Source organism: Mytilus edulis, chromosome 9 (genome assembly GCF_963676685.1).
Source record: "Mytilus edulis chromosome 9, xbMytEdul2.2, whole genome shotgun sequence".
In the NCBI taxonomy this organism is placed as follows: Eukaryota; Metazoa; Mollusca; class Bivalvia; order Mytilida; family Mytilidae; genus Mytilus; species Mytilus edulis.
In genome coordinates this window covers 87,504,351-87,530,329 of record NC_092352.1, presented here as the reverse complement: position 1 = coordinate 87,530,329, position 25,979 = coordinate 87,504,351, and the positions used below count along the sequence as shown (strand labels likewise).

Below are 25,979 nucleotides of genomic sequence, written 5' to 3'. Positions count from 1 at the left end.
TGTACTCTATTTGTTCAAACAAACAAACAAATAAATCTGTTTTATTCAATCTCTAGAAAACAAATAAAGCATTCGTCATCGTGATTGAATTTTTAATAACGCTTTAAAATACAAAAAAAAATGCATATTTTGTAATAACATTTTTTTCATGCATTGGGTTTGTGGAGCATTTTCTTATCTTAACACTATATATTCAAAATATCATTACCGCATAGTGTAACCATATCAATAACTACAAAATAAAAGAAAAGTGAATTATGCATGTTGAGGTCATTCCTGAAAATATAGAGGATACTTATTTAGACTAGATAAAAGTAACAAGGTCACGGAAACAACAGTTGAACAAAAACATGTTTTTCAGGGTCTCAAAACGACAATAATACACTTTTTAAGGTCACATTTCCCTTTCCTTGTTTTTACCCTTTTATCACCACTAGTACTGTGTACAATAAATAAAGGCAACAGTATTATACCGCTGTTCAAAATTCATAAATCGATAGAGAAAAAACAAATCCGGGTAACAATCTCAAACCGAGGACAACAGAAGAGATCACCGGAACAACGTTAATAAAATCCATGTATTACCATTTTAAGTTTAATGTCATATGAAACGAGTGACCGGTGACAAATAATGTTAATCCAAGTCTTGAACCAATGCATACATATATCATAAACTTTGTCTTCTCTTCTGTGCACGATGTTATCACTTTTTTTGGCATAAATTTCGTATAATCGTCAAAAAATATTTCAATCGGTCAGTGTTGTTGTAAAAATATGGCAGCTAATCAATGATCGTGTTTTAAAGCCGAATATTAACGATTGTCACTCGTTTGTAAACAATCATCAAAGAAGCATGGATATTCAGGTTAGCACGTGTATAACAGGTACAATAAGATATAGTTTATTTTGATGACGGACCGATGTTTTCGTTTGGTTTTCCATTCGCACTCGCCTATTTTGAATACCGGATTTGTACGAAAAAGGTCACTCTGCATACGGCGAATTATTTGCTGGAAGCAAGCAATTGAATAAAGTTAATTTCTTCTGAATTTGGACAAAATTCTTGAGAAAAAAGTACATAAGTTTTATAATAAAAACTAGCCGTTTAGTTATAAAAAAACATATGCATATTTTTTTTTTTTTTTTATTTGAAGTTTCATGTGACTTTAATATTACTATATCGGTTTGTTAAAAATCTTACTTTACTCGGTGAAATGATGGAATGTTTGGGTTTTATAACGAAAGAGAATTGAATATCGCTTGATATCAACAATCGTTTAGTAACTTCAAAAGTAATAATAAACTCGTTTTTAAGTGGTATGCAATTCGCATTGTTCATGCCGAGAAATGTGATTTTATAACTAAGCCCATCAGTTTCTGGCGAACAATTAGTCCTGGTGATACCTTTACCTCCAGTTGTATTTTTTTCGTATTATATAGTACTGACATGTTTGGATAATACATGTTTTCTGTTAAGTTGAATTATACGGTTCCTAATTAATGTTATATTGGTAAAATTCAGGTTGGGTCAGCTTGACATTTTTTTAATTTAAGACAGTATTGGTGATTTCAATTTCATGTTTTCATATTTTTAACAAAGTTGGATGAATCTTCTCATTCTATCGGATATCATTTAATAAAATTCCCTTGGAAAGTTGACAAATCTTGTTTCTGCTTTGATTCCTTTATGTAATTTACTGTAAACGATTTATTAGCTAGGCAGATATCACGAGCTAACCTGTTGACAACATTGATGAAAAGAGAAATGACAAAAATACCGAACTCCAAAGAAAATTCAAAACAGAAATTCCCTTATAAACTGCAAAAATCAAGTATCTAAAAACATCATACGAATATAAAAACAACTGTCATATTCCTGAATTGGTACAAACATTTCCTTATGTAGAAAATAGTGGATTAAACCTGGTTTTAAAGCGAGCTTATCCTATTACTTGTATGCCAGTCTTAATTTCTTTCTTTTTTTTATTATATTGACAAAAAATTGTGAACAAAACCAACAAACATAACAGATGAAAATGTCAAAAATGAACATATGATTAGGTAAAACACATATTCTAGCTGGATTCAAAATTATATTTCCCTATCCATCTCTCCTTTCTAAACTTGTTACATCAAAAGTGTTAAAACAGAAATAAAAGTGTAACTGACTTGTTCTTGTACTATATAATCTACATGTTCTTATATTTGTAAATTTTGTAAATGCAAGTCTCTGTATAATACATCATACGTATATTACGTCATCTCCTTTACAGTTGACGATTTAGGATCCCAATGATGCAATGAAATAGTTTTATTATTGACTACTGCCATCACAAGAAATTATGACTGGTTGGTTATCTTGTAGTTTGTCGCAAGGGTATTGTAAAAATAGTTAAAAAAATATGTAGTAGCAAATAGATTTTCCAATCTCTGCTACATCTAGGACAACTTCAATTACACGCAAATAGTAAATTTGCTATTGTTATTGATAAATCTGGTTCAATTATATTATAAAATTACGTAACGGTCTTATTGTCCATGCCTTACCATGGGAAGGTCTCACCAGCCAGGTATCAGCAATTCATATTATCATAACAATGCATTATCATTGATATGGACATAATTATATATTAACTGCATTCAAAACTTTGATTTTTTTCTAAATATTATTCTAAGAATTGTCCTCCCGATAAAAAGATGACCGTAGCTGTATTTTACAAAATCTTTGTGAATTTTGGGTCCTCGATACTCTTTCACTTCGTACTAAAATATCTCCCAGTTGATACGATATTACAGATCTTAAAATCTCATCAGGTTTTCCCTAAAAGAAGGTTGTTCGGACGTATGCAATTTAAAAAGTGTTATGTTCATTTTTGGTTCAATACCGCTGTGGAATGTGCTTTATCAAGGGTGAGCCCAAGATAAACACGGCTGATTGCTTTAGAAGGAAAGTACAGCTTCGGTTAACCATTAGGAGAACTTGGTAACACACTCAATTTTGGGGGATCGTGTTAATCATCTTTATATAAAGTTTCGGTAAAGTGTTTTTAATTTGACTGTTGTTTCTTTCATCATTCATACATCATAATATCGGATGTCCTTCTTTGATTGTTTTTGTTGATCATTTAACCTTGGAATAGATTTCAATTTAGAACGCTATGTTTGACGGAGGGAAAGGCACATTTATAGAAAAAGGGTTCAAAGGGAAATCTTGTCTGCCCCTTAGTACAGTATCACTTTACTAAGAACTAAACAATGGTGTTTAGCGTATTCGTTTGGTATCAATAAAGATGAAAAGTAAACATAACTGACACCAAAAAAGTCAATAAAAAATAATTTCTACATTGTCTAGAGACCACAAACGGTTACAAAATAAAGAGTCTACAGCCCCCAGTACAAGTTCACGTTTTGTTATGATGGTATACATTAAAACAGTTGACATTGCTTACATCTAAAAAAACAATTGGTGTGACGTCAAAGATCAGCCTGTTTTAACCTTAGTTTTACAGACATGAAAATTATCGCCTCCAGCTATTATCGTTGTCGGTTTCTGGTATCACTATTCAATATTTCCGTTGATGAGTTTTGTTTTTCTGAGATAGTATGTTTTACTTCACACTGTCTGTAATGGATAAATATTCGATCAAATATATAACAGGCCACACAGGGACTATTGATATGGTTAATAAAAACAATAGACAGATAGTCAAAATTATTCGTCACAGTAAATCACATTTTTCACAGAACCTCCAATAGTTTTATAGTTCAAGTTCATTAATGGGAATAATTTTGGCATCTTATTTCCATTTCCTCAAAACAAAATCTAACGCGTTATTCAATATAGAAATTAGTAGATGTGAATAAAATTGAGAATGGAAATGGGGAATGTGTCAAAGAGACAACATCCCGACCATAGAAAAAACAGCAGCAGAAGGTCACTAACAGGTTTTCAATGTAGCGAGACATTCCCGCACCCGGAGGCGTCCTTCAGCTGGCCCCTAAACAAATATATACTAGTTCAGTGATAATGAACGCCATACTAATTTCCGAATTGTACACAAGAAACTAAAATAAAAAAAATACAAGACTAACAAAGGCCAGAGGCTCCTGACTTGGGACAGGCGCAAAAATGCGGCGGGGTTAAACATGTTTATGAGATCTCACCCCCCCCCCCCCCCCTATACCTCTAGCCAATGTAGAAAAGTAAATGCATAACAATACGCACATTTAAAAATCAATTCAAGAGAAGTCCGAGTCTGATGTCAGAAGATGTAACCAAAGAAAATAAACAAAATGACAATAATACATAAATAACAACAGACTACTGGCAGTTAACTGACATGCCAGCTCCAGACTTCAATTAAACTGATTGAAAGATTATGATTTCATCATATGAATATCAGGCACAATCCTTCCCGTTAGGGGTTTAGTATCATACCATCATAACATATATGAGAAGAACATCCCGCTTACATGTTTAACCCCGCCACATTATTTATGTATGTGCCTGTCCCAAGTCAGGAGCCTGTAATTCAGTGGTTGTCGTTTGTTTATGTGTTACATATTTGTTTTTCGTTAATTTTTTTACATAAATAAGGCCGTTAGTTTTCTCGTTTGAATTGTTTTTCGTTGTCTTATCGGGGCCTATTATAGCTGACTATGCGGTATGGGCTTTGCTCATTGTTGAAGGCCGTAAGGTGACCTATAGTTGTTGATGTCTGTGTCATTTTGGTCTTTTGTGGATAGTTGTCTCATTGGCAATCATACCACATCTTCTTTTTTATGTAACCCGTGTCATGCCAACATCTGGTTTTTGAATAAATGTGTTTAGTTCCGATGCAAAGACCCTATAAGTGAATCAATATTAACGCCAAAATAAGCAATCTTTAGTGACCTGGCAACAGTATCGTAACTATATCCCTTCTTGATAAGTCTATTTAAAGGTTTTGTTAGTTTCTGAGGTGAATACTGACATTTTTGTGCTTTATAAAGAATATTTCCATAAATAATTGGATGTGAAATACCTGAACGTATAAGAAGTCTGCATGTTGAGCTATATTTACGAATGATGTCCTTATACCGATGATAAAATTTAGTGGTATGATTGTTAATGAGACAAGATGTTAACAATGACCAATGACATGGATGTAAGCAACTGTAGGTCATTGTGGCCTTCGATTATACACATATACTATATATTATAAAAGACCACGTCATGACAAAAAGTGAAACTATTTCAACCAAATGCCCGATTTATGCTATAACAATTAACGAAAAACAAACATAACAACAGACAACAACTTACAACTGAACTACATGATCATGACAATTATAAGATGAAAACAACAGGACATCAGAAACACTGCACTGCAACGAAAACAACTGCCAACATACATAAATAAAATGATGCAGATATATAAACATGAGTGCGAGCATCTAACCCCGTTCAATAACACGGAATTGTTGTTTAAGGCACAACATGGTAAAAAATCATTGTGACAGTCCTTGACTCTTTAAATCGAGTAAAATCACAAAACAACTATCATATAGACAAAAGAAACAAAAAATGTTGCTAAGAGTATTATCTAAAGACATATCCAATGGTGCAAATATGTACCGGTAAAATCATTAATGTTATACCACTGAATAATATTGAAACTTGATGGAGTTCTATGCTCTCTATATAAACTTGTTAAATGACTACCAACATTATGGAATTCTTATTTTAGGTTTACGATATCTGGAATTTGATGAAAAAGAAGAGCAAAAATACCGAAATCTGTTGTTTTGTTGGTTTTCAACTTAAAGTTGATGTGCTTCCCTCAGTTTTAGTTTTTAATCCGGATTTATTTTTTCTCAATCGATTTATGACTTTTGAACAGCGGTATACTACTGTTGCCTTTATTTATTCAAAAAGGTAGGGTTCCATAAAAACTGACAGAAGCTCTTTTAATCAACAGAACAAGTGAAACATAATCGTCCTGACATCGTCTAGACCGAAAACAATGACGGGTTAAACATCTTAAAAATCACTACAGAATATGAACATCTTTTTATACAGTATACATGGCCAAATAATACTGAAGTTTTTTTTCAAATTCTATTCGTAACAATAACTGTACCACATGCAACTGTATTAGTAATGGTATTTGTCTCTTCTGTTAATCGAATTATTTCATTATCTAAGAAAAAAAATCGTGGGGAAAGGTGGAAAACTTAATTGACGATAAGCGGATAGACCAACCTACACTACCGACAGTGTTTACACTTATTTCAGCATTTTAACGACGTCATAATGTCTGATATGTCTAGAAATTATCAGATTGATTCACACTGAAATTGACAGATCTGGCTAACGAAGAAGTATCGCAGAAGTTAGAGGCGTTGGTAGTTACAAAGAGAGACAAATCCTTCCTGCAGTTGATTACTTGCTGAGATGAAGACTAGAAGCTATCCGGGAAAAAAGACATACTTCTTTTCACAATATTTTGTTAACTTTCACCGGTTTTTGCAGAGAGTTGCTGTGGTATTATTTAATTGTTGTTTTCATTTATAGGGATAGATATAACCGTTGGTTGTTGTCCTACTAACACAGTTATTACATCTCCAATTTAGTATTTGCTGCTTCTTCGCTTAGCATATGAAATGTTTTGGTGAAAACCAAAGACATGTTAGGTATGGTGACATGTCTTCCATTTGACTTCATACCTTATGCCTAAAACTTAAGATCCGGCTCAGCGTAAAATCAATATGTGTTCGTTCTGATATATATGTAATATTTGACACTGGACGTTAAACACCAATCATATCGATCCATTCCATATTTCATTTATCACGACAAATAGCAGCAATAGGAAAACAGTTCGCCTTTGAATATTTGTCTTGTGAATATTAATCATTTCTCCTTCCCTGTATTCAAATAACTTAACCTTCAACTACCAAAAACAATCTCATTAAAGTTACAACTTTTATGATGTATGAACGCCAAGCGCGAATTTCGTCTACCAAAGACTGATCTGTGACGCTCAATCAAAAAAAGTTGGAAGGTAAAATAAAGGACGAAGTTGAAGAGCATTGACAATGAAAAACCCGAAGGAGTTTGCCACACAGAGCTTGAGTAATCTATGGTGTAAAATGTGTAAATGAAACTGTCGGATCCTTGACCTCATATTCTTCTTCATCCTTGATTATGAAATTGACAAAACATCAATGTTAGAAAATGTTAAGTGACTTAAAATGCAATTTTTGTCAATATTACAGACAGAAATTTGTTCATAAATCGTTGATTTAGCAGTTAACTGCCAGAGCTAAACATTACTTTTGATTTGAAGTTCGGCGTATCGTTTCTCTTTTGAGGCTAATGATCGTAAGAAACAACCCGAAAGAACTGTTTTCTTCATAACCAATAATACAATTAAGGTTTTGGTGTAATGGACTGTAATGATTCATGACATATCATTTGTGTGTAGATGAATATTTGAGGTGCATGTCAGTTATGCTGCTCTGGGTTAATTAGATGATCACACGAAACATATCAAAGATAAGATAAGCTTTATTCTCTAAAAGATATACTATAAATCATTCTCCCGTTCTTATTTCTCTATAGAAAAGTTATTTGTCTTTCTTAGACTAAGAAGAAAATTAATGGTCTAGCGAAAGCAAGGTTAGAATATCTTTTGAACTTATTTAGCTAATTTCTTATTTTGTATGTTAACAGAAGGTATTGTAAGAGTGTTGTGGAGTTCAATATTCTCAGAACTATGTAATAGCTAGTTGGCATTGAAAAGAATCATAACCTACAAGCACACGAAACTTTTTCGTAGTTTTGAATTCATCGATATATTTTAACATAATTCCGAAATTTAGAGGAAACATATATAAAACTCATAAAGCGTAGCATTCTATCCTAATTACGCCAACTCGTTAGGTGTTGAATGCTTCTATTCCAGAGCACATGAGTCACCCCTTGTTTTTTTTATTTTTTTATTTTTATTTTATTTCGATCTTAAGTAGTCACTGTGTCTAAACCACACCGGCAAAATTTGCTCGGACTCGATGGTATCTAACATCCGACACAATGACGGAACACCAATAGACAAAAGAAAGGTAGGTTTCTCCTTATTTTTTTATTTTTTTTATGATATCGAAGAATATATATACATATACAACTATTTTCTATTGTGAGATGCAATATTTTCTACAACCGTTCTTTATTAACGGAGAAATAAGTCAAAATGCATGTCAAAATGACGAATTGAGTGAACCTTGCCTCGAAATTGTTTAATATCTCGTTACATTGTTCACATTGTACGGAAAGAAAGGTACGGGAAGATAGATATTGACACGGAGATTGCAAATTTAGTTATTATGAGCATCTCCATAATTGTATCTCTGTGTATGGAACGAAAGAAATGGGTCATGTCAAAATGGAACTGGCCGGTTTCGTCAATGTATACAACCCGGTTTCGTCATAGATTTCAAAATGGATAACCCGGTTTGGTCAAATAAAAAAAATCATAATCGCATTACATTATAATTGATTATTTAACTTCAGCGTTCAAAAGGAGTTTTGTGGGTCGTTGGAAAACAAATTCGTTCACCGGACAACGGCTTATTATTTATATGAGTCTCAGATTCAAAAAAAATAATAAGCAAAAACTTGAATTCCTACTCTTATAGAACACAAATATTTTAATTTACTTTGCATTCCGAAATTTTTTAACAGCATATTGAGATTAAAGCTCTCTAAATATGCGTTTTCTATATGAGTTATGGGAAAATATGTTGAACATGTTTAAACTTGAAATTAAAGTTTACGGTCTTAAAAATCGAAACACACAATTGATATGTGATTTTCTCGCACAAAAGGATGGGCACCTTTATAAGTAATCTAATCATTCTATGTGTGTAATCTTTTCTACAATCGTTAAAAATAAATCTTAGGATAAACGGTGATAATAAGACAACTGTATATGCATGCATAATCGACATAGAAAATGAATGTAGGATTACAACTACCATGCATTAAAATATGTTTTGTTATCCCTTATTGTAACTATACTGTTATATATGTACAAATTAGTATAATAGTATAATAGTCTCAGGTCATCGACAAAGTTCAATAATAATTATTTTGTTAACATTACTAAAAAAAACGAGTCTGTATTGTCGCCGTTGTGTTATGATGATCATACACTGACGTTGGTCAATATATTTTGACAATATATACGGACAGACGGATTCAGTTTATTTCAAAGTGGACGTATTATTCAAAAATGTCTATCAACATGAAAAGTTCATACAAATTCCAAGCGACAACAACCCAACCATAGAGCAGAAAACAGCCGAAGGCCACAATGGGTCTTCAATGAAGCGAGAAACTCCCGCATCCGGTGGCGTCCTTTAGCTGGCCCTTTAATAAATGTTTATACTAGTTCAGTGATAGTCGGGACTTCATAGTAAACTGCGAATACATGTATATTTATTATATTTAAGGGATAATTTTAACTATGATACAAGTTTTGGTACACATCGCGCATTTACTATACAGGCTCTGTCATCGGACGAGTTAAGGTTTTTTCATCATTTTTTATTATTTGTACTTTTTGTTGTACTGTTTGTGTCAGCGACAACACTTTGACTCAGTCCATTCCCGAATCACACGCTTGTAATTCCATGGTTGTCTTTGGTTGCTATATACCATATGCGTTTTGAACATAAAATAGGCAGGTAGTTTTCTTGTTTGAATTGTTTTACATTTATAATTTAGGGCCCTGTTATAGCTTGCTTTCATGCAGTTTGTGTGTTTTTCTCATTGTTTAAGGCATACGCTGACCTAAACTTGATTAATTCAACATAATTTTTGTGTCTAAAAGAAAGTTGTCTCATTGTCAATGCTTATGGGATAAGTGGTCACCGTCACTTCTTCTTAATAAGACCTAGATATAAATGACGGTCATGTTTTGCAAACCAACTTTTATTCACATTGAAAATACAAAACTGTCAGATATTGTTTTCGAAAGTTATCTTGAAGTTTCAATTGAATTTGAACTGTACAAAAAATGACTTTGAACTGTAAAAAAAAATGTGAAAAACATGCCTTTGAAAATAAATGTGCCTACCAGAAACGGGGAGAAAGTTACAAATCTCACTGCTATGTTATGGATGCTTAAGTGTGAAAACTCGCTTTAGTGCGCAAGTAACACAGTATATATAGTACCAGAAAATCTGGCAGGACTGCATGCATGATTAATTTGTGCAGAACAGTATAGACTATAGTCGGTTTGGGACTGTTCGTCAATGATTGAATGCATAAATGTATTAATAATTGATAGTAAATATTGTAAACTAAGTGTATATAATATAGTATAGTAAATTAAAATTATGGCACAATCAAAACACATCCTTTTATTTTTCATCTTTACATACTACTATTATAAACAAAGAAAATATAATAATGTTACAAAATAATTAGATACCAGTGTTTGCTATTCAGTATTTATATTCCATTTAAAATTAGTTTGAAGTTAAGTGAAATAAGGGATACGCCTTTCATTAGGAAAATGTGTATTATCATAATCAACTATGTCCAAAAGTGCCCGTTTAAAATAGATTTTAACACGCCAAGTTTACTTTACAATAAATATATATTTAAATTATCGAAAGACAATGTTCAGATCCGTGCCACAGTTTCTTTTCATAAATTGTTTGTTAAAAAAAAACAAAAAAAAACCCGGGTGATATATATAGACGAAACCGGGTGATTGTGTAGTAACAACATTGACGAAACCGGTTTATTTCAATTTGACATGACCCTTTTCTTTCGTTCCATACACAGAAATACAATTATTGAGATGCTCATAATAACTAAATTTGCAATCTCCGTGTCAATATCTATCTTCCCGTACCTTTCTTTCCGTACAATGTGAACAGTTTAACGAGAAATTAAACAATTTCGAGGCAAGGTTCACTCAATTCGTCATTTTGACATGCATTTTGAGTTATTTCTCCGTTAATATAGAACGGTTGTAGAAAATATTGCATCTCACAATAGAAAATAGTTGTATATGTATATATATTCTTCGATATCATAAAAAAAATAAAAAAATAAGGAGAAACCTACCTTTCTTTTGTCTATTGGTGTTCCGTCATTGTGCCGGATGTTAGATACCATCGAGTCCGAGCAAATTTTGCCGGTGTGGTTTAGACACAGTGGTAGTTATCAAAGGTACGAGGATTATACTTTAATTCGCCAGACGCGCGTTTCGTCTACATAAGACTCATCAGTGACGCTCAGATCAAAATAGTTATAAAGCCAAACAAGTACAAAGTTGAAGAGCATCGAGGACCCAAAATTCCAAAAAGTTGTGCCAAATACGGCTAAATTAAAGGTAATCTATTCCTGGGATAAGAAAATCCTTAGTTTTTCGAAATATTCAAAGTTTTGTAACAGGAAATTTATAAAAATGACCATATAATTGATATTCATGTCAACACCGAAGTGCTGACTACTGGGCTGGTGATACCCTCGGGGACAAAACGTCCACCAGCAGTGGCATCGACCCAGTGGTGTAAATAGTTATCAAAGGTACCAGGATTATAATTTAAATCGCCAGTTGCGCGTTAAGCTGTTCTGTTTAGTTATCATTGAATTTTACGATAGGAATACAATTGTGAATGTAAAAGTTGTTTAAGAAAGGTGTTCTATCATATCTGTGTATGAAAGTACCTATGCAAAATACTTTTTAAACCCGTAAATTTTGAAATCGTCTGTTTAATTCAAATAAGTCCTTTATAAATGCTAAATCAATAGATTTTTCAATAGATTTTTCGATTCGTCTTGAATCTATAAGTACTTACTTAATGCTAATCGAAAAATGTTTGATATTAATCCCATATCATTATCTAAATGCAACAGGCATTACAAATTTCTTGATTCACTCTATGCAGTAATTGATTATATAACAGAGAAAGATAAAGTTAATTTTATGAATTAAAGATTGTATCAAATGCATGCTTTAATTTCAACGGGGCGATCCTGATAAACTGAAAAAAATACTGTTTTATGGTTTCAAATCTAATAGCAATATAATTGTTTCATGACGATTGCAATGTGTGGTAAATGTTTCATAATAAACAGATTCGTATCAAAAACAGTTGTTTATGAAGATTAAAAAAAAAAATTATATTTAGTTTTCAATTTATTTATTTTTTTGGTTTTTATACGACCGCAAAAAATTGTTTTGCGTCGTATAATGGTATCATGTTGCCCGAAGACACATTTTGTTTCCGGACAATTACTTTTGTTTTAGTTAATTGATCTCTATATTTTTCTACCAGAAGGTTCAATACTATTAAAGGAAAGTTGGGATTGATTTTGGGGCGTTTGGTCCCAATAGTTTATGAATAAGGGGCCAAAAAAGGGGCCCAAAATAAGCATTTTTGTAGTTTTCAAACAATAACTTGTGTTTAAGTGTATAAGTCTCGTTGAAATTATACCACAAGTTTCCATATCATGAAGGGTTGGTTATTTTGACCTTAGGGGTTATCGCTCCACATGTTTTATAATTATGGGCAAAAGAGCCAAAAAAAAGGGGAAAAAATAGGTTTTTCTGGTCAATGGATAATTGAGACAATTTAAAAGCAGTGTAAGGGAGGTAATCCAAAAACATTTAGCATACAATGTTGGATATGTTCCGATTTTCCCCCCTTACACTTCTTGTAAATTATGTGTGAAGAAATGTCAAGTTATGGACTAATTGCAAAAAAAGGAGGGGTAACAGTTTTCAATTTTTTTTGGCAAATTTCTCAAATTCCAAATTTTTGAAAAGTTTGAAGAAGAAATCTTAAACTGCAAAATATCGCGCAATAGATTTATAAGATCTTGACATTTGTTTTGTGTCAGAAACTCATATTATGTCAAAAATTTGATCACGATCCAAATTCAGAGCTGTATCAAGCTTGAATGTTGTGTCCATACTTGCACCAACTGTTCAGGGTTTGACTTCTGCGGTCGTATGAAGCTGCGTCCTACGAAGCACCTGGTTAAATTTGATATCAAGTAAAAGAAATGCGAAGGATATCAAAGGGTGATTCAAACTCATAAATCGAAAATAAACTGAGAACGCCATGACAAAAGATAGTCAAATACCACAAGACAAAAAAAAAACAGTACATAAACCACAACGTAGAAAACTAAATATTTAGCAACACGAATCCCATCAAAATTTCAATAAAAGATACACATCTAACTCATCTTCAGTCTCCGGGTTGTTGGCGAGGGTGATCAACTGAAATGCAGAATCTTGATTTTAAAAAATAGCCTACCGTCTACTGTTTTTTTGGTTTTTTTGCAGTAATCTACATATTTTAAAATAGTTTAAAGATGTTAGATATCTAATTGATAGTTCGTTCATGAAAATGTATATTTATGAAATACCGAAAGACAGAATGAATTAAAATTGCTAATTTGTACTGACTAATACGAAAATTAGGGATATGGTGTTAAATCATGACAAAATGTCCCAAACGCACTTGTAAAAAGTCCTGCACAAAATAGCGTTTTGATAATGATTGCTTATGAGGCAATGAATCGTAGAAGAAAAAGTGCCTATGTTATCGTCTTGGCATTCAAGAATGACGCAACCGCATCAGGTTCCTGACTGTCTTTCTTTTTCTTTTACGTATAACCTTACCTATTATTTCTTAATTGCTATTACAGGTTGTGAAGATGTTGGTTATAGTTGTAGCTATTTTTGGACTTTGTTGGCTGCCACTTCACGGACTTAATATGGCCAGAGATACCAACCCAGAAATAATGGAATTCCAGTCTCAGAAAGAATATTATGTGTTTTTAGGATTATATTTAACAGCCCATTGGCTAGCTATGAGTAATAGTTTTGCCAATCCAATTATATATGGATTTACTAACGAAAGTTTTCGGGTAAGTTCTAACGTAAAATTACTTATAAAATTCTAAATACTGTAAACCAACTTATTTTCGCTGATACTTTATTTCGCGTTTTACCCTTTCTAGACCACTTCGCGGGTATTTAATTTCGCGATTTTCTGATTTACTTGATGAAGTTTAATAAGGAACAGTGGAAGTTTTACATATTCGCGACGATTTAAAATTCGCGTTTTTTTTTCTACCCGCGAAAGTCGCGAAAATAAATCGCTCGCTAAAATAAGTTGGTTTACAGTATATCAGTACATCCTGTGGACAGCAAATAAAAACAACACATAATAGGCAAAGTAAAAGCGCTTCTACTGCTGTTCTTCGTCTTAAAGTCACAGTGAGACCTTCAATACGGAGTAAAAAAAAAAACATTAAACAGCATAGCTGCCAACATGTAAATGAAGATGTTTCAACTTCGAAAATCATTGAGACCGACGAAGAACTATCGATATACAAAATCACCAAGGCCTACTGGGAAAACACAAAATAATAACTAAATACATCGCGCCTTTATTGGAACCTTTACTCTTTTACGGATTACAATATTAAGTTGATATTTGGATACTTATACCAAAGTGCTATTCAAACTCATAAATCGAAAACAAACTAACAATGCTATTTCAAAACACGAAAAACGATGAAAATACATGTTAACAAAATCTTATCAAAACATGACAAAAAAATAGAATGGAAAAGGGAACAATATATAAAAGTCCGACATATAGTTGAAGCTTTCACGGGATGAAATATGACTGTATGGTTGCCATACCCTCATTTTTTTGTCAATAATTAGGAAATTTCAGGGTAAAGCAAGATACATCTGCGTTTAGTATAACTGATAAATCTATAGGGATACCTTCTTGTCACAGAAATACACGTTGATTTATTAGTGATACTAGTATTTCCTTGTGATTATATCTAAATATAGTTTATGAAGTACTGTTAAGAATTAATGTCAGATCAGATCATTGTCTGCAACGCGATTATAGTTCTACAAATTAATGCGCTCCGTGAAGATGCGTAAATATTAAGAATCAATAAATTTGAAACCCCGTGTGTAAAGACATTTTATTAATCAAATTATAAGTATTTACAAGGCTAATAACATTAATAATGTCACTGTAGAAACATGTCAAATATAAACTATTCATGTAATTTGAATCGGTTATTTCAAGTCTTTTGTTTCAACGTCCTATATACCGACAAATTGACAAATAATTCATTTAAATCGGAAGACTTTTTACAACATGCTTCAATAATTGAATTAGATTTTCGTTGTTATTTGGATGTAAACTATCATGGGACTTTTTTTATTTACATAAATGTTGATTATGTCTGCTTAAGTCAATAACCGTCTTGTGCAAAAGCTTCCGACAAGATGTAGTAACTAAATGAAAAGTCAGACGAGACATTATCAAGCCCATTATAGACACTTTTGAGACTCTAATTGCGACTGACGATAGCAGTAAGGTCTGTTCAAAATATCACAATGTTCAACAATAGCAATGATTAAAAAAAACCTGAAAGTTCAGATTCGAAAATAGATATCTGCAATCTGGAATTTGAGATGGAATTTCAACTTCTAAATACAACGTTCGAGATTCGAAATTCGCTTTAACAAATAAGAATTCACATTCGTACATTTTAACTTAAAAAGCCAATGCAAAAGATAATAGCATTTAAGACATGGTATAAAACTATACAGATAACAAGTCGTAGAAAAATGGAAGAGGGGAAATTGGTCGTTTAAAATCTTAAAGACTTTTGGTAATTTTATTTATCGTACCCAAAAATGAAAAGAGAATGTAGTCATTGGTTGAATCTCCATTGTTCAGAACGCTGTAAACCATTGGTTGAATCTCCATTGTTCAGAACGCTGTAAACCATTGGTTGAATCTCCATTGTTCAGAACGCTGTAAACCATTGGTTGAATCTCCATTGTTCAGAACGCTGTAAACCATTTGTTGAATCATCATTGTTCAGAACCCTGTAAACCATTGGTTGAATCTCCATTGTTCAGAACGCTGTAAACCATATTAACGCTGTAAACCATTGGTTGAACCATTGGTTGAATCTCCATTGTTCAGAACGCTGTAAACCATTGGTTGAATCTCCATTGTTCAGAACGCTGTAAACCATTGGTTGAATCTCCATTGTTCAGAACGCTGTAAACCATTGGTTGAATCTCCATTGTTCAGAACGCTGTAAACCATTGGTTGAATCTCCATTGTTCAGAACGCTGTAAACCATTGGTTGAATCTCCATTGTTCAGAACGCTGTAAACCATTGGTTAAATCTCCATTGTTCAGAACGCTGTAAACCATTGGTTGAATCTCCATTGTTCAGAACGCTGTAAACCATTGGTTGAATCTCCATTGTTCAGAACCCTGTAAACCATTGGTTGAATCTCCATTGTTCAGAACCCTGTAAACCATTGGTTGAATCTCCATTGTTCAGAACGCTGTAAACCATTGGTTGAATCTCCATTGTTCAGAACGCTGTAAACCATTGGTTGAATCTCCATTGTTCAGAACGCTGTAAACCATTGGCTGAATCTCCATTGTTCAGAACGCTGTAATCTCCATTGTTCAGAACGCTGTAAACCATTGGTTGAATCTCCATTGTTCAGAACGCCGTAAACAATTGGTTAAATCTCCATTGTTCAGAACGCCGTAAACCATTGGTTGAATCTCCATTGTTCAGAACGCTGTAAACCATTGGTTGAATCTCCATTGTTCAGAACGCTGTAAACCATTGGCTGAATCTCCATTGTTCAGAACGCTGTAAACCATTGGCTGAATCTCCATTGTTCAGAACGCTGTAAACCATTGGTTAAATCTCCATTGTTTAGAACGCTGTAAACAATTGGTTGAATCTCCATTGTTCAGAACGCTGTAAACCATTGGTTGAATCTCCATTGTTCAGAACCCTGTAAACCATTGGTTGAATCTCCATTGTTCAGAACGCTGTAAACCATTGGTTGAATCTCCATTGTTCAGAACGCTGTAAACCATTGGTTGAATCTCCATTGTTCAGAACGCTGTAAACCATTGGTTGAATCTCCATTGTTCAGAACGCTGTAAACCATTGGTTAAATCTCCATTGTTCAGAACGCTGTAAACAATTGGTTGAATCTCCATTGTTCAGAACGCTGTAAACCATTGGTTGAATCTCCATTGTTCAGAACGCTGTAAACCATTGGTTAAATCTCCATTGTTCAGAACGCTGTAAACCATTGGTTGAATCTCCATTGTTCAGAACGCTGTAAACCATTGGTTGAATCTCCATTGTTCAGAACCCTGTAAACCATTGGTTGAATCTCCATTGTTCAGAACCCTGTAAACCATTGGTTGAATCTCCATTGTTCAGAACGCTGTAAACCATTGGTTGAATCTCCATTGTTCAGAACGCTGTAAACCATTGGTTGAATCATCATTGTTCAGAACGCTGTAAACCATTGGTTGAATCTCCATTGTTCAGAACGCTGTAAACCATTGGCTGAATCTCCATTGTTCAGAACGCTGTAAACCATTGGTTGAATCTCCATTGTTCAGAACGCTGTAAACCATTGGTTGAATCATCATTGTTCAGAACGCTGTAAACCATTGGTTGAATCTCCATTGTTCAGAACGCTGTAAACCATTGGTTGAATCTCCATTGTTCAGAACCCTGTAAACCATTGGTTGAATCTCCATTGTTCAGAACGCTGTAAACCATTGGTTGAATCTCCATTGTTCAGAACGCTGTAAACCATTGGTTGAATCTCCATTGTTCAGAACGCTGTAAACCATTGGTTGAATCTCCATTGTTCAGAACCCTGTAAACCATTGGTTGAATCTCCATTGTTCAGAACGCTGTAAACCATTGGTTAAATCTAAATCTCCATTGTTCAGAACGCTGTAAACCATTGGTTGAATCTCCATTGTTCAGAACGCTGTAAACCATTGGTTGAATCTCCATTGTTCAGAACCCTGTAAACCATTGGTTAAATCTCCATTGTTCAGAACGCGGTAAACCATTGGTTGAATCTCCATTGTTCAGAACGCTGTTAACCAATCACACCGTTTTGGTGCACACTTTTGAACATGTAATACCTAGGATGCAATAGATTCTGAAATTGCTGTATCTTCCTCGATTTTCCTAGATCATGAACGCTGAGATTTCAAATGCATTGATGCATTACAAGATAATTAACATAAAAAAGTGAAAATGAGCTTTACCATGTGTAAGGCCTTTTCTAATATCTGCTTCCTTGGTAAATTGTGTCTATTCCAATATTAAAGAGTTGTTTGATCCTGTACACAAGACATTTCATCATTCAAAGCTTAAAGACAGAAATACAGAATTAGTCCTATATCGTTTCATTACTTTCATAACGCAATGAATCAACTGAAGAATCTGACATTTAAATTCCTTCAACGACAGAACTTCATTTAAATTAGTAATGATTGTACAAAAAAGAGAGAAAATAAAATTAGTAAATGGACGACCATTTGATTTACTAAGGAGAAAAGTTCTATAAAAGAATATCCTGGCCTATTAAATGAGATCTGAAAATAAATAATATTGCACAAGGCGGGGTTTTAAAAAAGATATGTATGCGTACCAACAGATGAAAATGAATAGTAAATCCACAAAATCACACCGAACCCCGATATCCCTAAAGACATCTACTGGTGGTCTTTAAATAAAAATACCATTATCATGATCGAAATTGGCGCTATAGTATAGACCAGTTTTGAATTATAAAGAATAGAGTACTAAATTCGACTCCTTGAGATGAATTCAACATACATGGATTAAAATGTTGTACTCCAGAAGCGCCAGACTCCTGTAAATGTCAAATAAACATTGACAAGCTCTGACGAGGTTCTTACTCATTTGTTTTATCCACTTTTTAGTCCTCAACACTTTCCATTCTTAAAAAGTTTATTCTATTTTATGTGGAAAAACGGCATGTTAATATCTGTGACATTAAATTAATAAGTTTTTGTAAACGAATGTTTTTTCCTACTCAGTTTAAGGTTAATAAATTTAAGATGTATTTAGCGACATTAAGCCTTGATGCTAATGTGTTCTTAGGTGGTTGACATTTTCATTTAATCTTCCTATTATCAATAATGTGAAGAAACAGAGTGAAAATTAAAACAGTTTTTTCCTCGACAGCTTTTGAAATATACTTATTAGTAACAAATATTTCACATATTGACTAAAAACAAGGTGGCGCGCGGGTGCTATGTGTAATTGTATAAATACCTGCGGCACTGACATGATTTGGGATGATGCAATCTGGTTCTCAGTTGATTTATAACAAAACAAAGGCAAACACAACTAGGCAAACACAATTTTCACTGTTTTTATAATTTATTTTTTTGATTTTTGATACACATAACTTGTATTTAATATCAACAAAGTGTTTATACGCTATAACAGTTTTAAAGGAAACAGCATCTATATAAAATACAACAAAACTTTGGTTTCTTAAATATTTTCTCATGTTTATTAATATTACGAGTAGGTCATTGCATTTATTTGAATCTGACTTTGATGATATTTCAGTCACTGTGAGTACTCGTTCATCATGCAGTAGTTTTGAGTCTTTTATCAGATCTGCTGATGTAAACTATTTCCAACCTTACATGAGTCTTGGGTCATACGATTCCAAGGTCATATCATATATCTTTTCTGAAGCTCAGAAACAAATTTTCGAATAATGGCAGAGGGGGATTGTTGATTTGTGGGGCATTGTCATTTTAGAACATTTAAAATAACATCAGAAAACTTGGACAATGTCACAAATTATTGATGAAAACCATATATTGTTGAAAAAGGATAATTCCAGTCGCTTTCAGTCTTTATAAGATTGGTGATGTAGTGGGGGTGAACTTCTTTTAGTGAAATCACTTGATTAAGAAATCATGCTTTGGAATATCGTACCAGCTGATACGTACATGCTATGAGCTTCGCTAATATAGTCCTGTTACAAGTCATGAACTGGCATATAATAATGCAAAAACGTGACTTCATTTTGTTTTTGATAGGTTTTGAGTTATGATGTGTACTTATTTTGTATTTAATGTTTATTCAATCCGATTGGCATATTTCTGTATTGTCGTTTTTCAAACGCTTTGAATTATCTGTTTGTTTGCAAAGTTTTAAAAGAAAAAAATCAAACAAATGACAATGTTTGTGAGTAGATATAGTTATAACACTGTATAAGCACTAATTTTCGTATATAAAAAAGAAGATGTGGTATGATTGCCAATGAGATAACTATCCACAAAAGACTAAAATTACACAGATATTAACAACTATAGGTCACCGTACGGTCTTCAACAATGAGCAAAGCCCATACCGCATAGTCAGCTATAAAAGGCCCCGATAAAACGATGTAAAACAATTCAAACGAGCAACTAACGGCCTCGTTTATGTAAAAAAAAAATGAACGAAAATAAGCCTGCATGTATGATTGAAGCATCTACTGCATGTTACAAGAAGAATACAATTTGTTTATAAATTAACAAGCACTTTTGAAAGTTAACTCATAACCTTTTATCGTTATAGGCAGATCTTATCGTAATGTTACACAACTGGTTACCGTGTTGTGCTTGTTTGAGAGAGCTTATGATGAGGAGTTACAGTCTGTCTACATATGATAGCATGATGTACACCAAGCGGAATGCAAGTCAACTCAGACAAACAAGTTGTATCATGAGCCACAGGAAAATGTCCGGACGTCGACCATCTAGAAGTATAAATGGACTCAGGAAAATTAGCATGGAAGCAAGCAGACCTCCTTCGGAATATGGATTTCAAAATGGGAATATGGATTCTGTTGATATATCCTCTAAACATTACCACATGTCAGAACCAAACCTTACAGTTCCTGGTGTACTTACCTTAAACGATGAAACCCAGGCCTCTCGTTTTTAATTTTAAATATTTGACCATTAAAAAAAAGTGTATATTTTAAGGTTCCATAAATGAATGTCCATAATCGGGAAATCAAACACTCGCCGAAAAGTTTGTCAGGGAAAATAATATAACCTCCCTCATATGCTTTAAATTTCATTTGAATTTTCAAAATGGACATCCAAAATATAAAACCTTGTATGCATCCTTGGATTTTGAATAATTGGGTTTGAATGTTCCTGGTGGAGGTAAATCGAGAAAAGCGGCTCGAACACAACACAATTAATTTTAAAAATCGCTATTGTATGTATGTAAATAACGGAGTTTTTTCTCCAATAATGGTCAACAATTGAAATCATAAAAAGGAGTTATTTCTTATCCAATATTGTTAAAAGACTAGCGTTAAAATACACCCACCCCACCCCAATTACTGTTATGCAATTAATAAAAAAAATGTCTTCCTTCCTTACAAATATCGAAAATGTATATTTTATTAATCAATTAATTAGCATACTTGAGTCAGCAAAAAAAATTCAAGCAAGATCTTGAAAAATATTTGTTTAGTAGTAGATGCAAATTCTGATATTATGATCTTGTTAAACAATCCATTTTTCAAAAATATCATTGATTAAACTTGTTTTCGTAAGTATATATTTCATGGTTTGTCAATATAAGTAATTTGAAACACGACATTAATTTTATTCTTGATACTGATGTTGACTGGTTAAATGAAAGGTCGACTCTATTACAGCACAACAGTAAATATATGTGGTATTATAATTGTTATTCACAGCGTCTAGTTCGACCCCGAAATTGCATAACATGATATATTTCTTAAATCCTTTCAAAATATTGGTATTGATAATTGTATTGCCAAGTTTATACGATAATAAAGACTCACATAAGTGCAGAAATGCAAGCCCATTTCCATTCTCAATTTTATAGTCTAAACGTTACTGTGCAATCAAACATTTGTTCTTAATTTGTTATTACGCAAAGCCATATAGATTTATATGAAAAATTAAATATGAACGACAGCATTTCTAAAGACGATAACTTACTCATATCGGCACCTTTGAACGAGACATCTTATAGCCAAATATTATTTTTTTTGGCAAGGCTGTTCCTCGTATTTCAAATGTCGACCAAGGACAACTAATACCACACATACAGACAGCAATCGGTCAGCCAAAGCTAGTTATTCTTATAGTTAAAAATCAAAACAAAGTCAGCCAGGCAGACGATTAGTATTCGAAGCGCTTTCCTTGATGCCCGCGTCACACTGTCCCGATTTTTACGCCGATGGCAACACGATAATGGAAATTTTCAAAATCGGGACTGATCGTATCCAGATCGGGCTATTCGTAGTGCCATCTTTAACCATCGTAGATCCATCGGCCACTTTTTCTAGCCTTCGGGGACAACTTCGGGAAGGGTTCTAAATTTTTTAACATGTTAAAAAATCCCCGAAGGTGCGTCCGATGTTGAGGGTTCGTATTGAGTTCGTATCACCATCCTCACCATCGTAATGTCACCGGGAATGCACATTGTATTGCATTCGTGTTTCCATCGTTTCCATCGGGCAGTTTTGACATTACGATGTCTACACGAATGAATCACGAAGATACCCGAAGGTCTTACAATGGCAACACGACTTCGTGAAGACCTCGTAATCCCGTCGTGATGCCATCGAATAAAAGTACGAAGGCGACAAGATGGAACTACGACGGCAATAAATCCAGCAAAATGTAAGTTAATTTTCGCGCTAAAATACATTTAAAGTGACATGCGCGATATGCACTGGTCAGTCTAATACGACAGTTGAGAAAGACTTTCACAAAACATGGAGCTCATATCATATGATTCTATGAGAACAAGAAAGGCGACAGCGTTGTTTCTATTAATTCAAATGGAACAAGAGCAGCTATTACAGGCTCAGGATTTACTTTTACAAGTAAAATATTATTTTTTGTCAATTTTTCATATCAAGTAACATAATGAAAATCATAAACGCGCCTCGTACACCAACACTGCAGGTACACGTATATAGGTAAACCAACTTTTTCTTCATTATTCTGATTTTTTATGTATTGTCTGAGTTGTTGTCACACGAATGTTTACTCCATAACCATTTTGTTTTCTATATGTCATATTTTGCCGCATTTGTTGCTTTCTCCACATCCTTCCTGTTGTCTATATTATTATGATATTCTCCTGGAAAGAGCTCTTTTTGAATAAAAGGGATCAACGAACCCATTACCTTACCTTTAAGATAAATCAGTAAACATGGGCATAATTATGGGTGATTATTCAGACTAGTGCACACATTTTACAGTTCAAAAAAGGCAATGCCGAGCGTGGCATCCACTCGTATGTAACATATTGGGGACAAATATGGACACTATATTTGTATATGACACATGCAGAAAATGGTAAATTGAATATGCATATTTGATACATAAACTATTTTTTTAGAAATCAACCAAAACATTCAGTAACTGGAAATATCTTTAATATTGTCTTTAGAACCAGCAGGTAAAAAATGAGCAACCAATTTCCTGTGTATTATGCTATTTCAAGGAGAAAAAACAAGTCCATCTGCATGACCTTGACCTTTGGCTTTGAACGTAAAAAAATTGAGATCATTACAAGGAGGAACAATATACCAAATGTGGTTTAAAATCTTTTGAAGCATATTGGTTTTAGAGTGTCCACAAGGGTGATATTGTCTTGTATTACAACTGCCACTGTGACCTTGACCTTTGAACTTTAAAGTCAATAGCGCTTAAGATATTCTTAACGAGTAACACCATACCAAGTTTTGAGCATTTTGGTTCTAGAGTGTCCATAACAATTTAATCTACACGCAACTTACATGTAGTAGGCGAGGGGATAATACACTAAGTTTTATAAGAATTAGAAAAAAAAGATCGATTTCCCGCCATGCATGGCAGACTTGTACAGAAACGATATGTTGTCGAAATTCTGTCCGTATCTTTTAGACATCGTATGGCCATCGCGCCATCATCGTAATCCATCGTGTAGCCTTCGTAATCCATCGTGTAGTCTTCGTGATCCATCGTGTAGGCTTCGGCTGAGATATGAAGCTTAAATACCCGTCTTCGGTTAACCTTCGTATGTCCATCTTTTGCTGTCGTATATAATTTCGGCACCATCGTATAGACTTCGTTATTCATCGTACTTGCTTCGGTCACTTTTTGGTATTTTAACGAGATCGGGACCAACTTCGTACGAACTTACAATTTTCGCATTCGGGTGTCCATCGTATATAAAAATCGGGACAGTGTGACGCGGGCATGAATAACCTTCATCAGGAATTTTCTGTCAAAAATTTAGATAGCCAACGTCATTTGGAAACCAGGGGTGGTAATCTATTAATCAAAGCCAAACTGCTTACGTCCGATTTAAAAAACATGTTTAGTTAAATAAACAAAATGCAATATAAGATTGTAACCAGTGCAAGACACCGACATCTCGGACGAAGTGCACAGATGTGCAGTTATGTTATTTGATTTTCACGTTTGTTATTGTTGAAATCAGTGTGATATAATTAAATTGTTGTGTTATTAAATGTATATGATTTGTATCTTGCTTGTTTAATGAGCTTGATTGAATTAAAGTCTGTACACTTATTACTTAGCTCATATGAATGTTAAAAAGAGCAAACGTAAAACTTCATTAGAAGCAAAGTATGATAATTTTAAAAGTACATCAAACCGAATTCTTATAAAAAGTAAGAAACAACTGTCATATTAATCCTTTGATTATGATTGTGCATCAGTTTATGAATTAGCAATGGTAGGATGTTGATTTACTTCTGTTGGTTTAATAATTAGAGGTAATACTATTTCATTAATTGGATTATATTTACTTAGATATCTCTCCCTTATCTGATGGGTAACCAGTGCATGCTGTTCATCTGATATCTCAATTATATAACAACCAGTATGTCTGTACCCTCTGCCCGAGACTTGCACTTAAAAGGTTTTGCTAGTACTCAACAGGTCAAATTGGAAAAATTATCAAATATGAACCTTGTTGAAATATCAGGATTTTTTATTGCGAATAACATATTATTTTTGTGACTGCAGTTTCCACGTCAGGAGCCTGTCATTATGTTGTCGTTTGTGCGTCTTTGTCTGTCTTGCAACTTTGAACAGTGGCACGTATCTCACAAATGTGTGAATAAATAGTAAAATAGCCTTCTTAATTCAATAAAAGCCGCAAAGTTCGTAAGCATTAATGAAGCCGTATAGGAAGACAGTTAACACACAGCTACAAGTTAATTAACATACACCTATACATGTCAAATAACACACGGCTACAAGTCCATTTATACAACTTTAAAAAAGGGAAATATTGGTTATACGTCAATGAGACTGCAACAAAACAACAAAAATACCAAAAGAAATACATGTAAAGAGGACAGCGCGAACGGACGCATTTAACTATTTTTTGTTGAAGAAGAAGAAAAGCCACGTGATAAATATAGGTAGGTATAGTATCGTGGAGAGTATTAACGTGAAACTATTGAGGACAGTTTAAGGAGGGGGGGCAAGGGGTTTAACTGTTATGCTGTTATGGGGCAATTTAATTCTTTGTTATCTGTTATTTTGAAAATGTATTTGCTGTTAGCTGTTATTGTCTTATTCTTTGTTAGCTGTTATTGGGCTTTTAGTTTTTTTGTTATCTGTTATTGTGATAATGTATTTGCTGTTAACTGTTATTGAAAATTGGAATGTTAGCATTTTTTTTTTGACAGTCAATATTCGGTATAAATTGAAGATCATTGGACATTGGGGTCTACCACTACTAATATGTTTGTCCCGTATTCAGAGAAGGATTCCATTAACATATACCCATCACAGAAGTGAGGTCCAGGACAATTCAAGTATATCTTATGATTATCCTTTGTAATGAATTCCATTTTTTTTATGAATGTGTATTTAGAATCATCTTAATTTTTTGTATGATAATAATGTTCCTTGTTTCCCCTACGAACATATTAAATTAAAACAATTCTTAATATGACAAAAAGGAAAACATATGGCCAGGAATACCTGACAAGGATCTCAATAATGGACTAGGT

At 33.5% G+C, this 25,979-nt stretch overlaps 1 protein-coding gene across 1 annotated transcript in view; it reads left to right on the top strand.

The window, feature by feature from the left end:
- The window catches only part of LOC139489313 (prolactin-releasing peptide receptor-like), a 34,546-nt gene extending 12,413 nt beyond the window's left edge, over window positions 1-22,133 (top strand). Inside the window, exons 2-3 of the mRNA XM_071275597.1 lie at window positions 13,721-13,942; window positions 20,522-22,133. Of these exons, the coding sequence (XP_071131698.1) occupies window positions 13,721-13,942; window positions 20,522-20,890 (591 nt within the window). The 3' untranslated portion in view covers window positions 20,891-22,133. The remainder of the gene's footprint in view (window positions 1-13,720; window positions 13,943-20,521) is intronic.
- The last annotated feature ends 3,846 nt before the right edge of the window (window positions 22,134-25,979 follow it).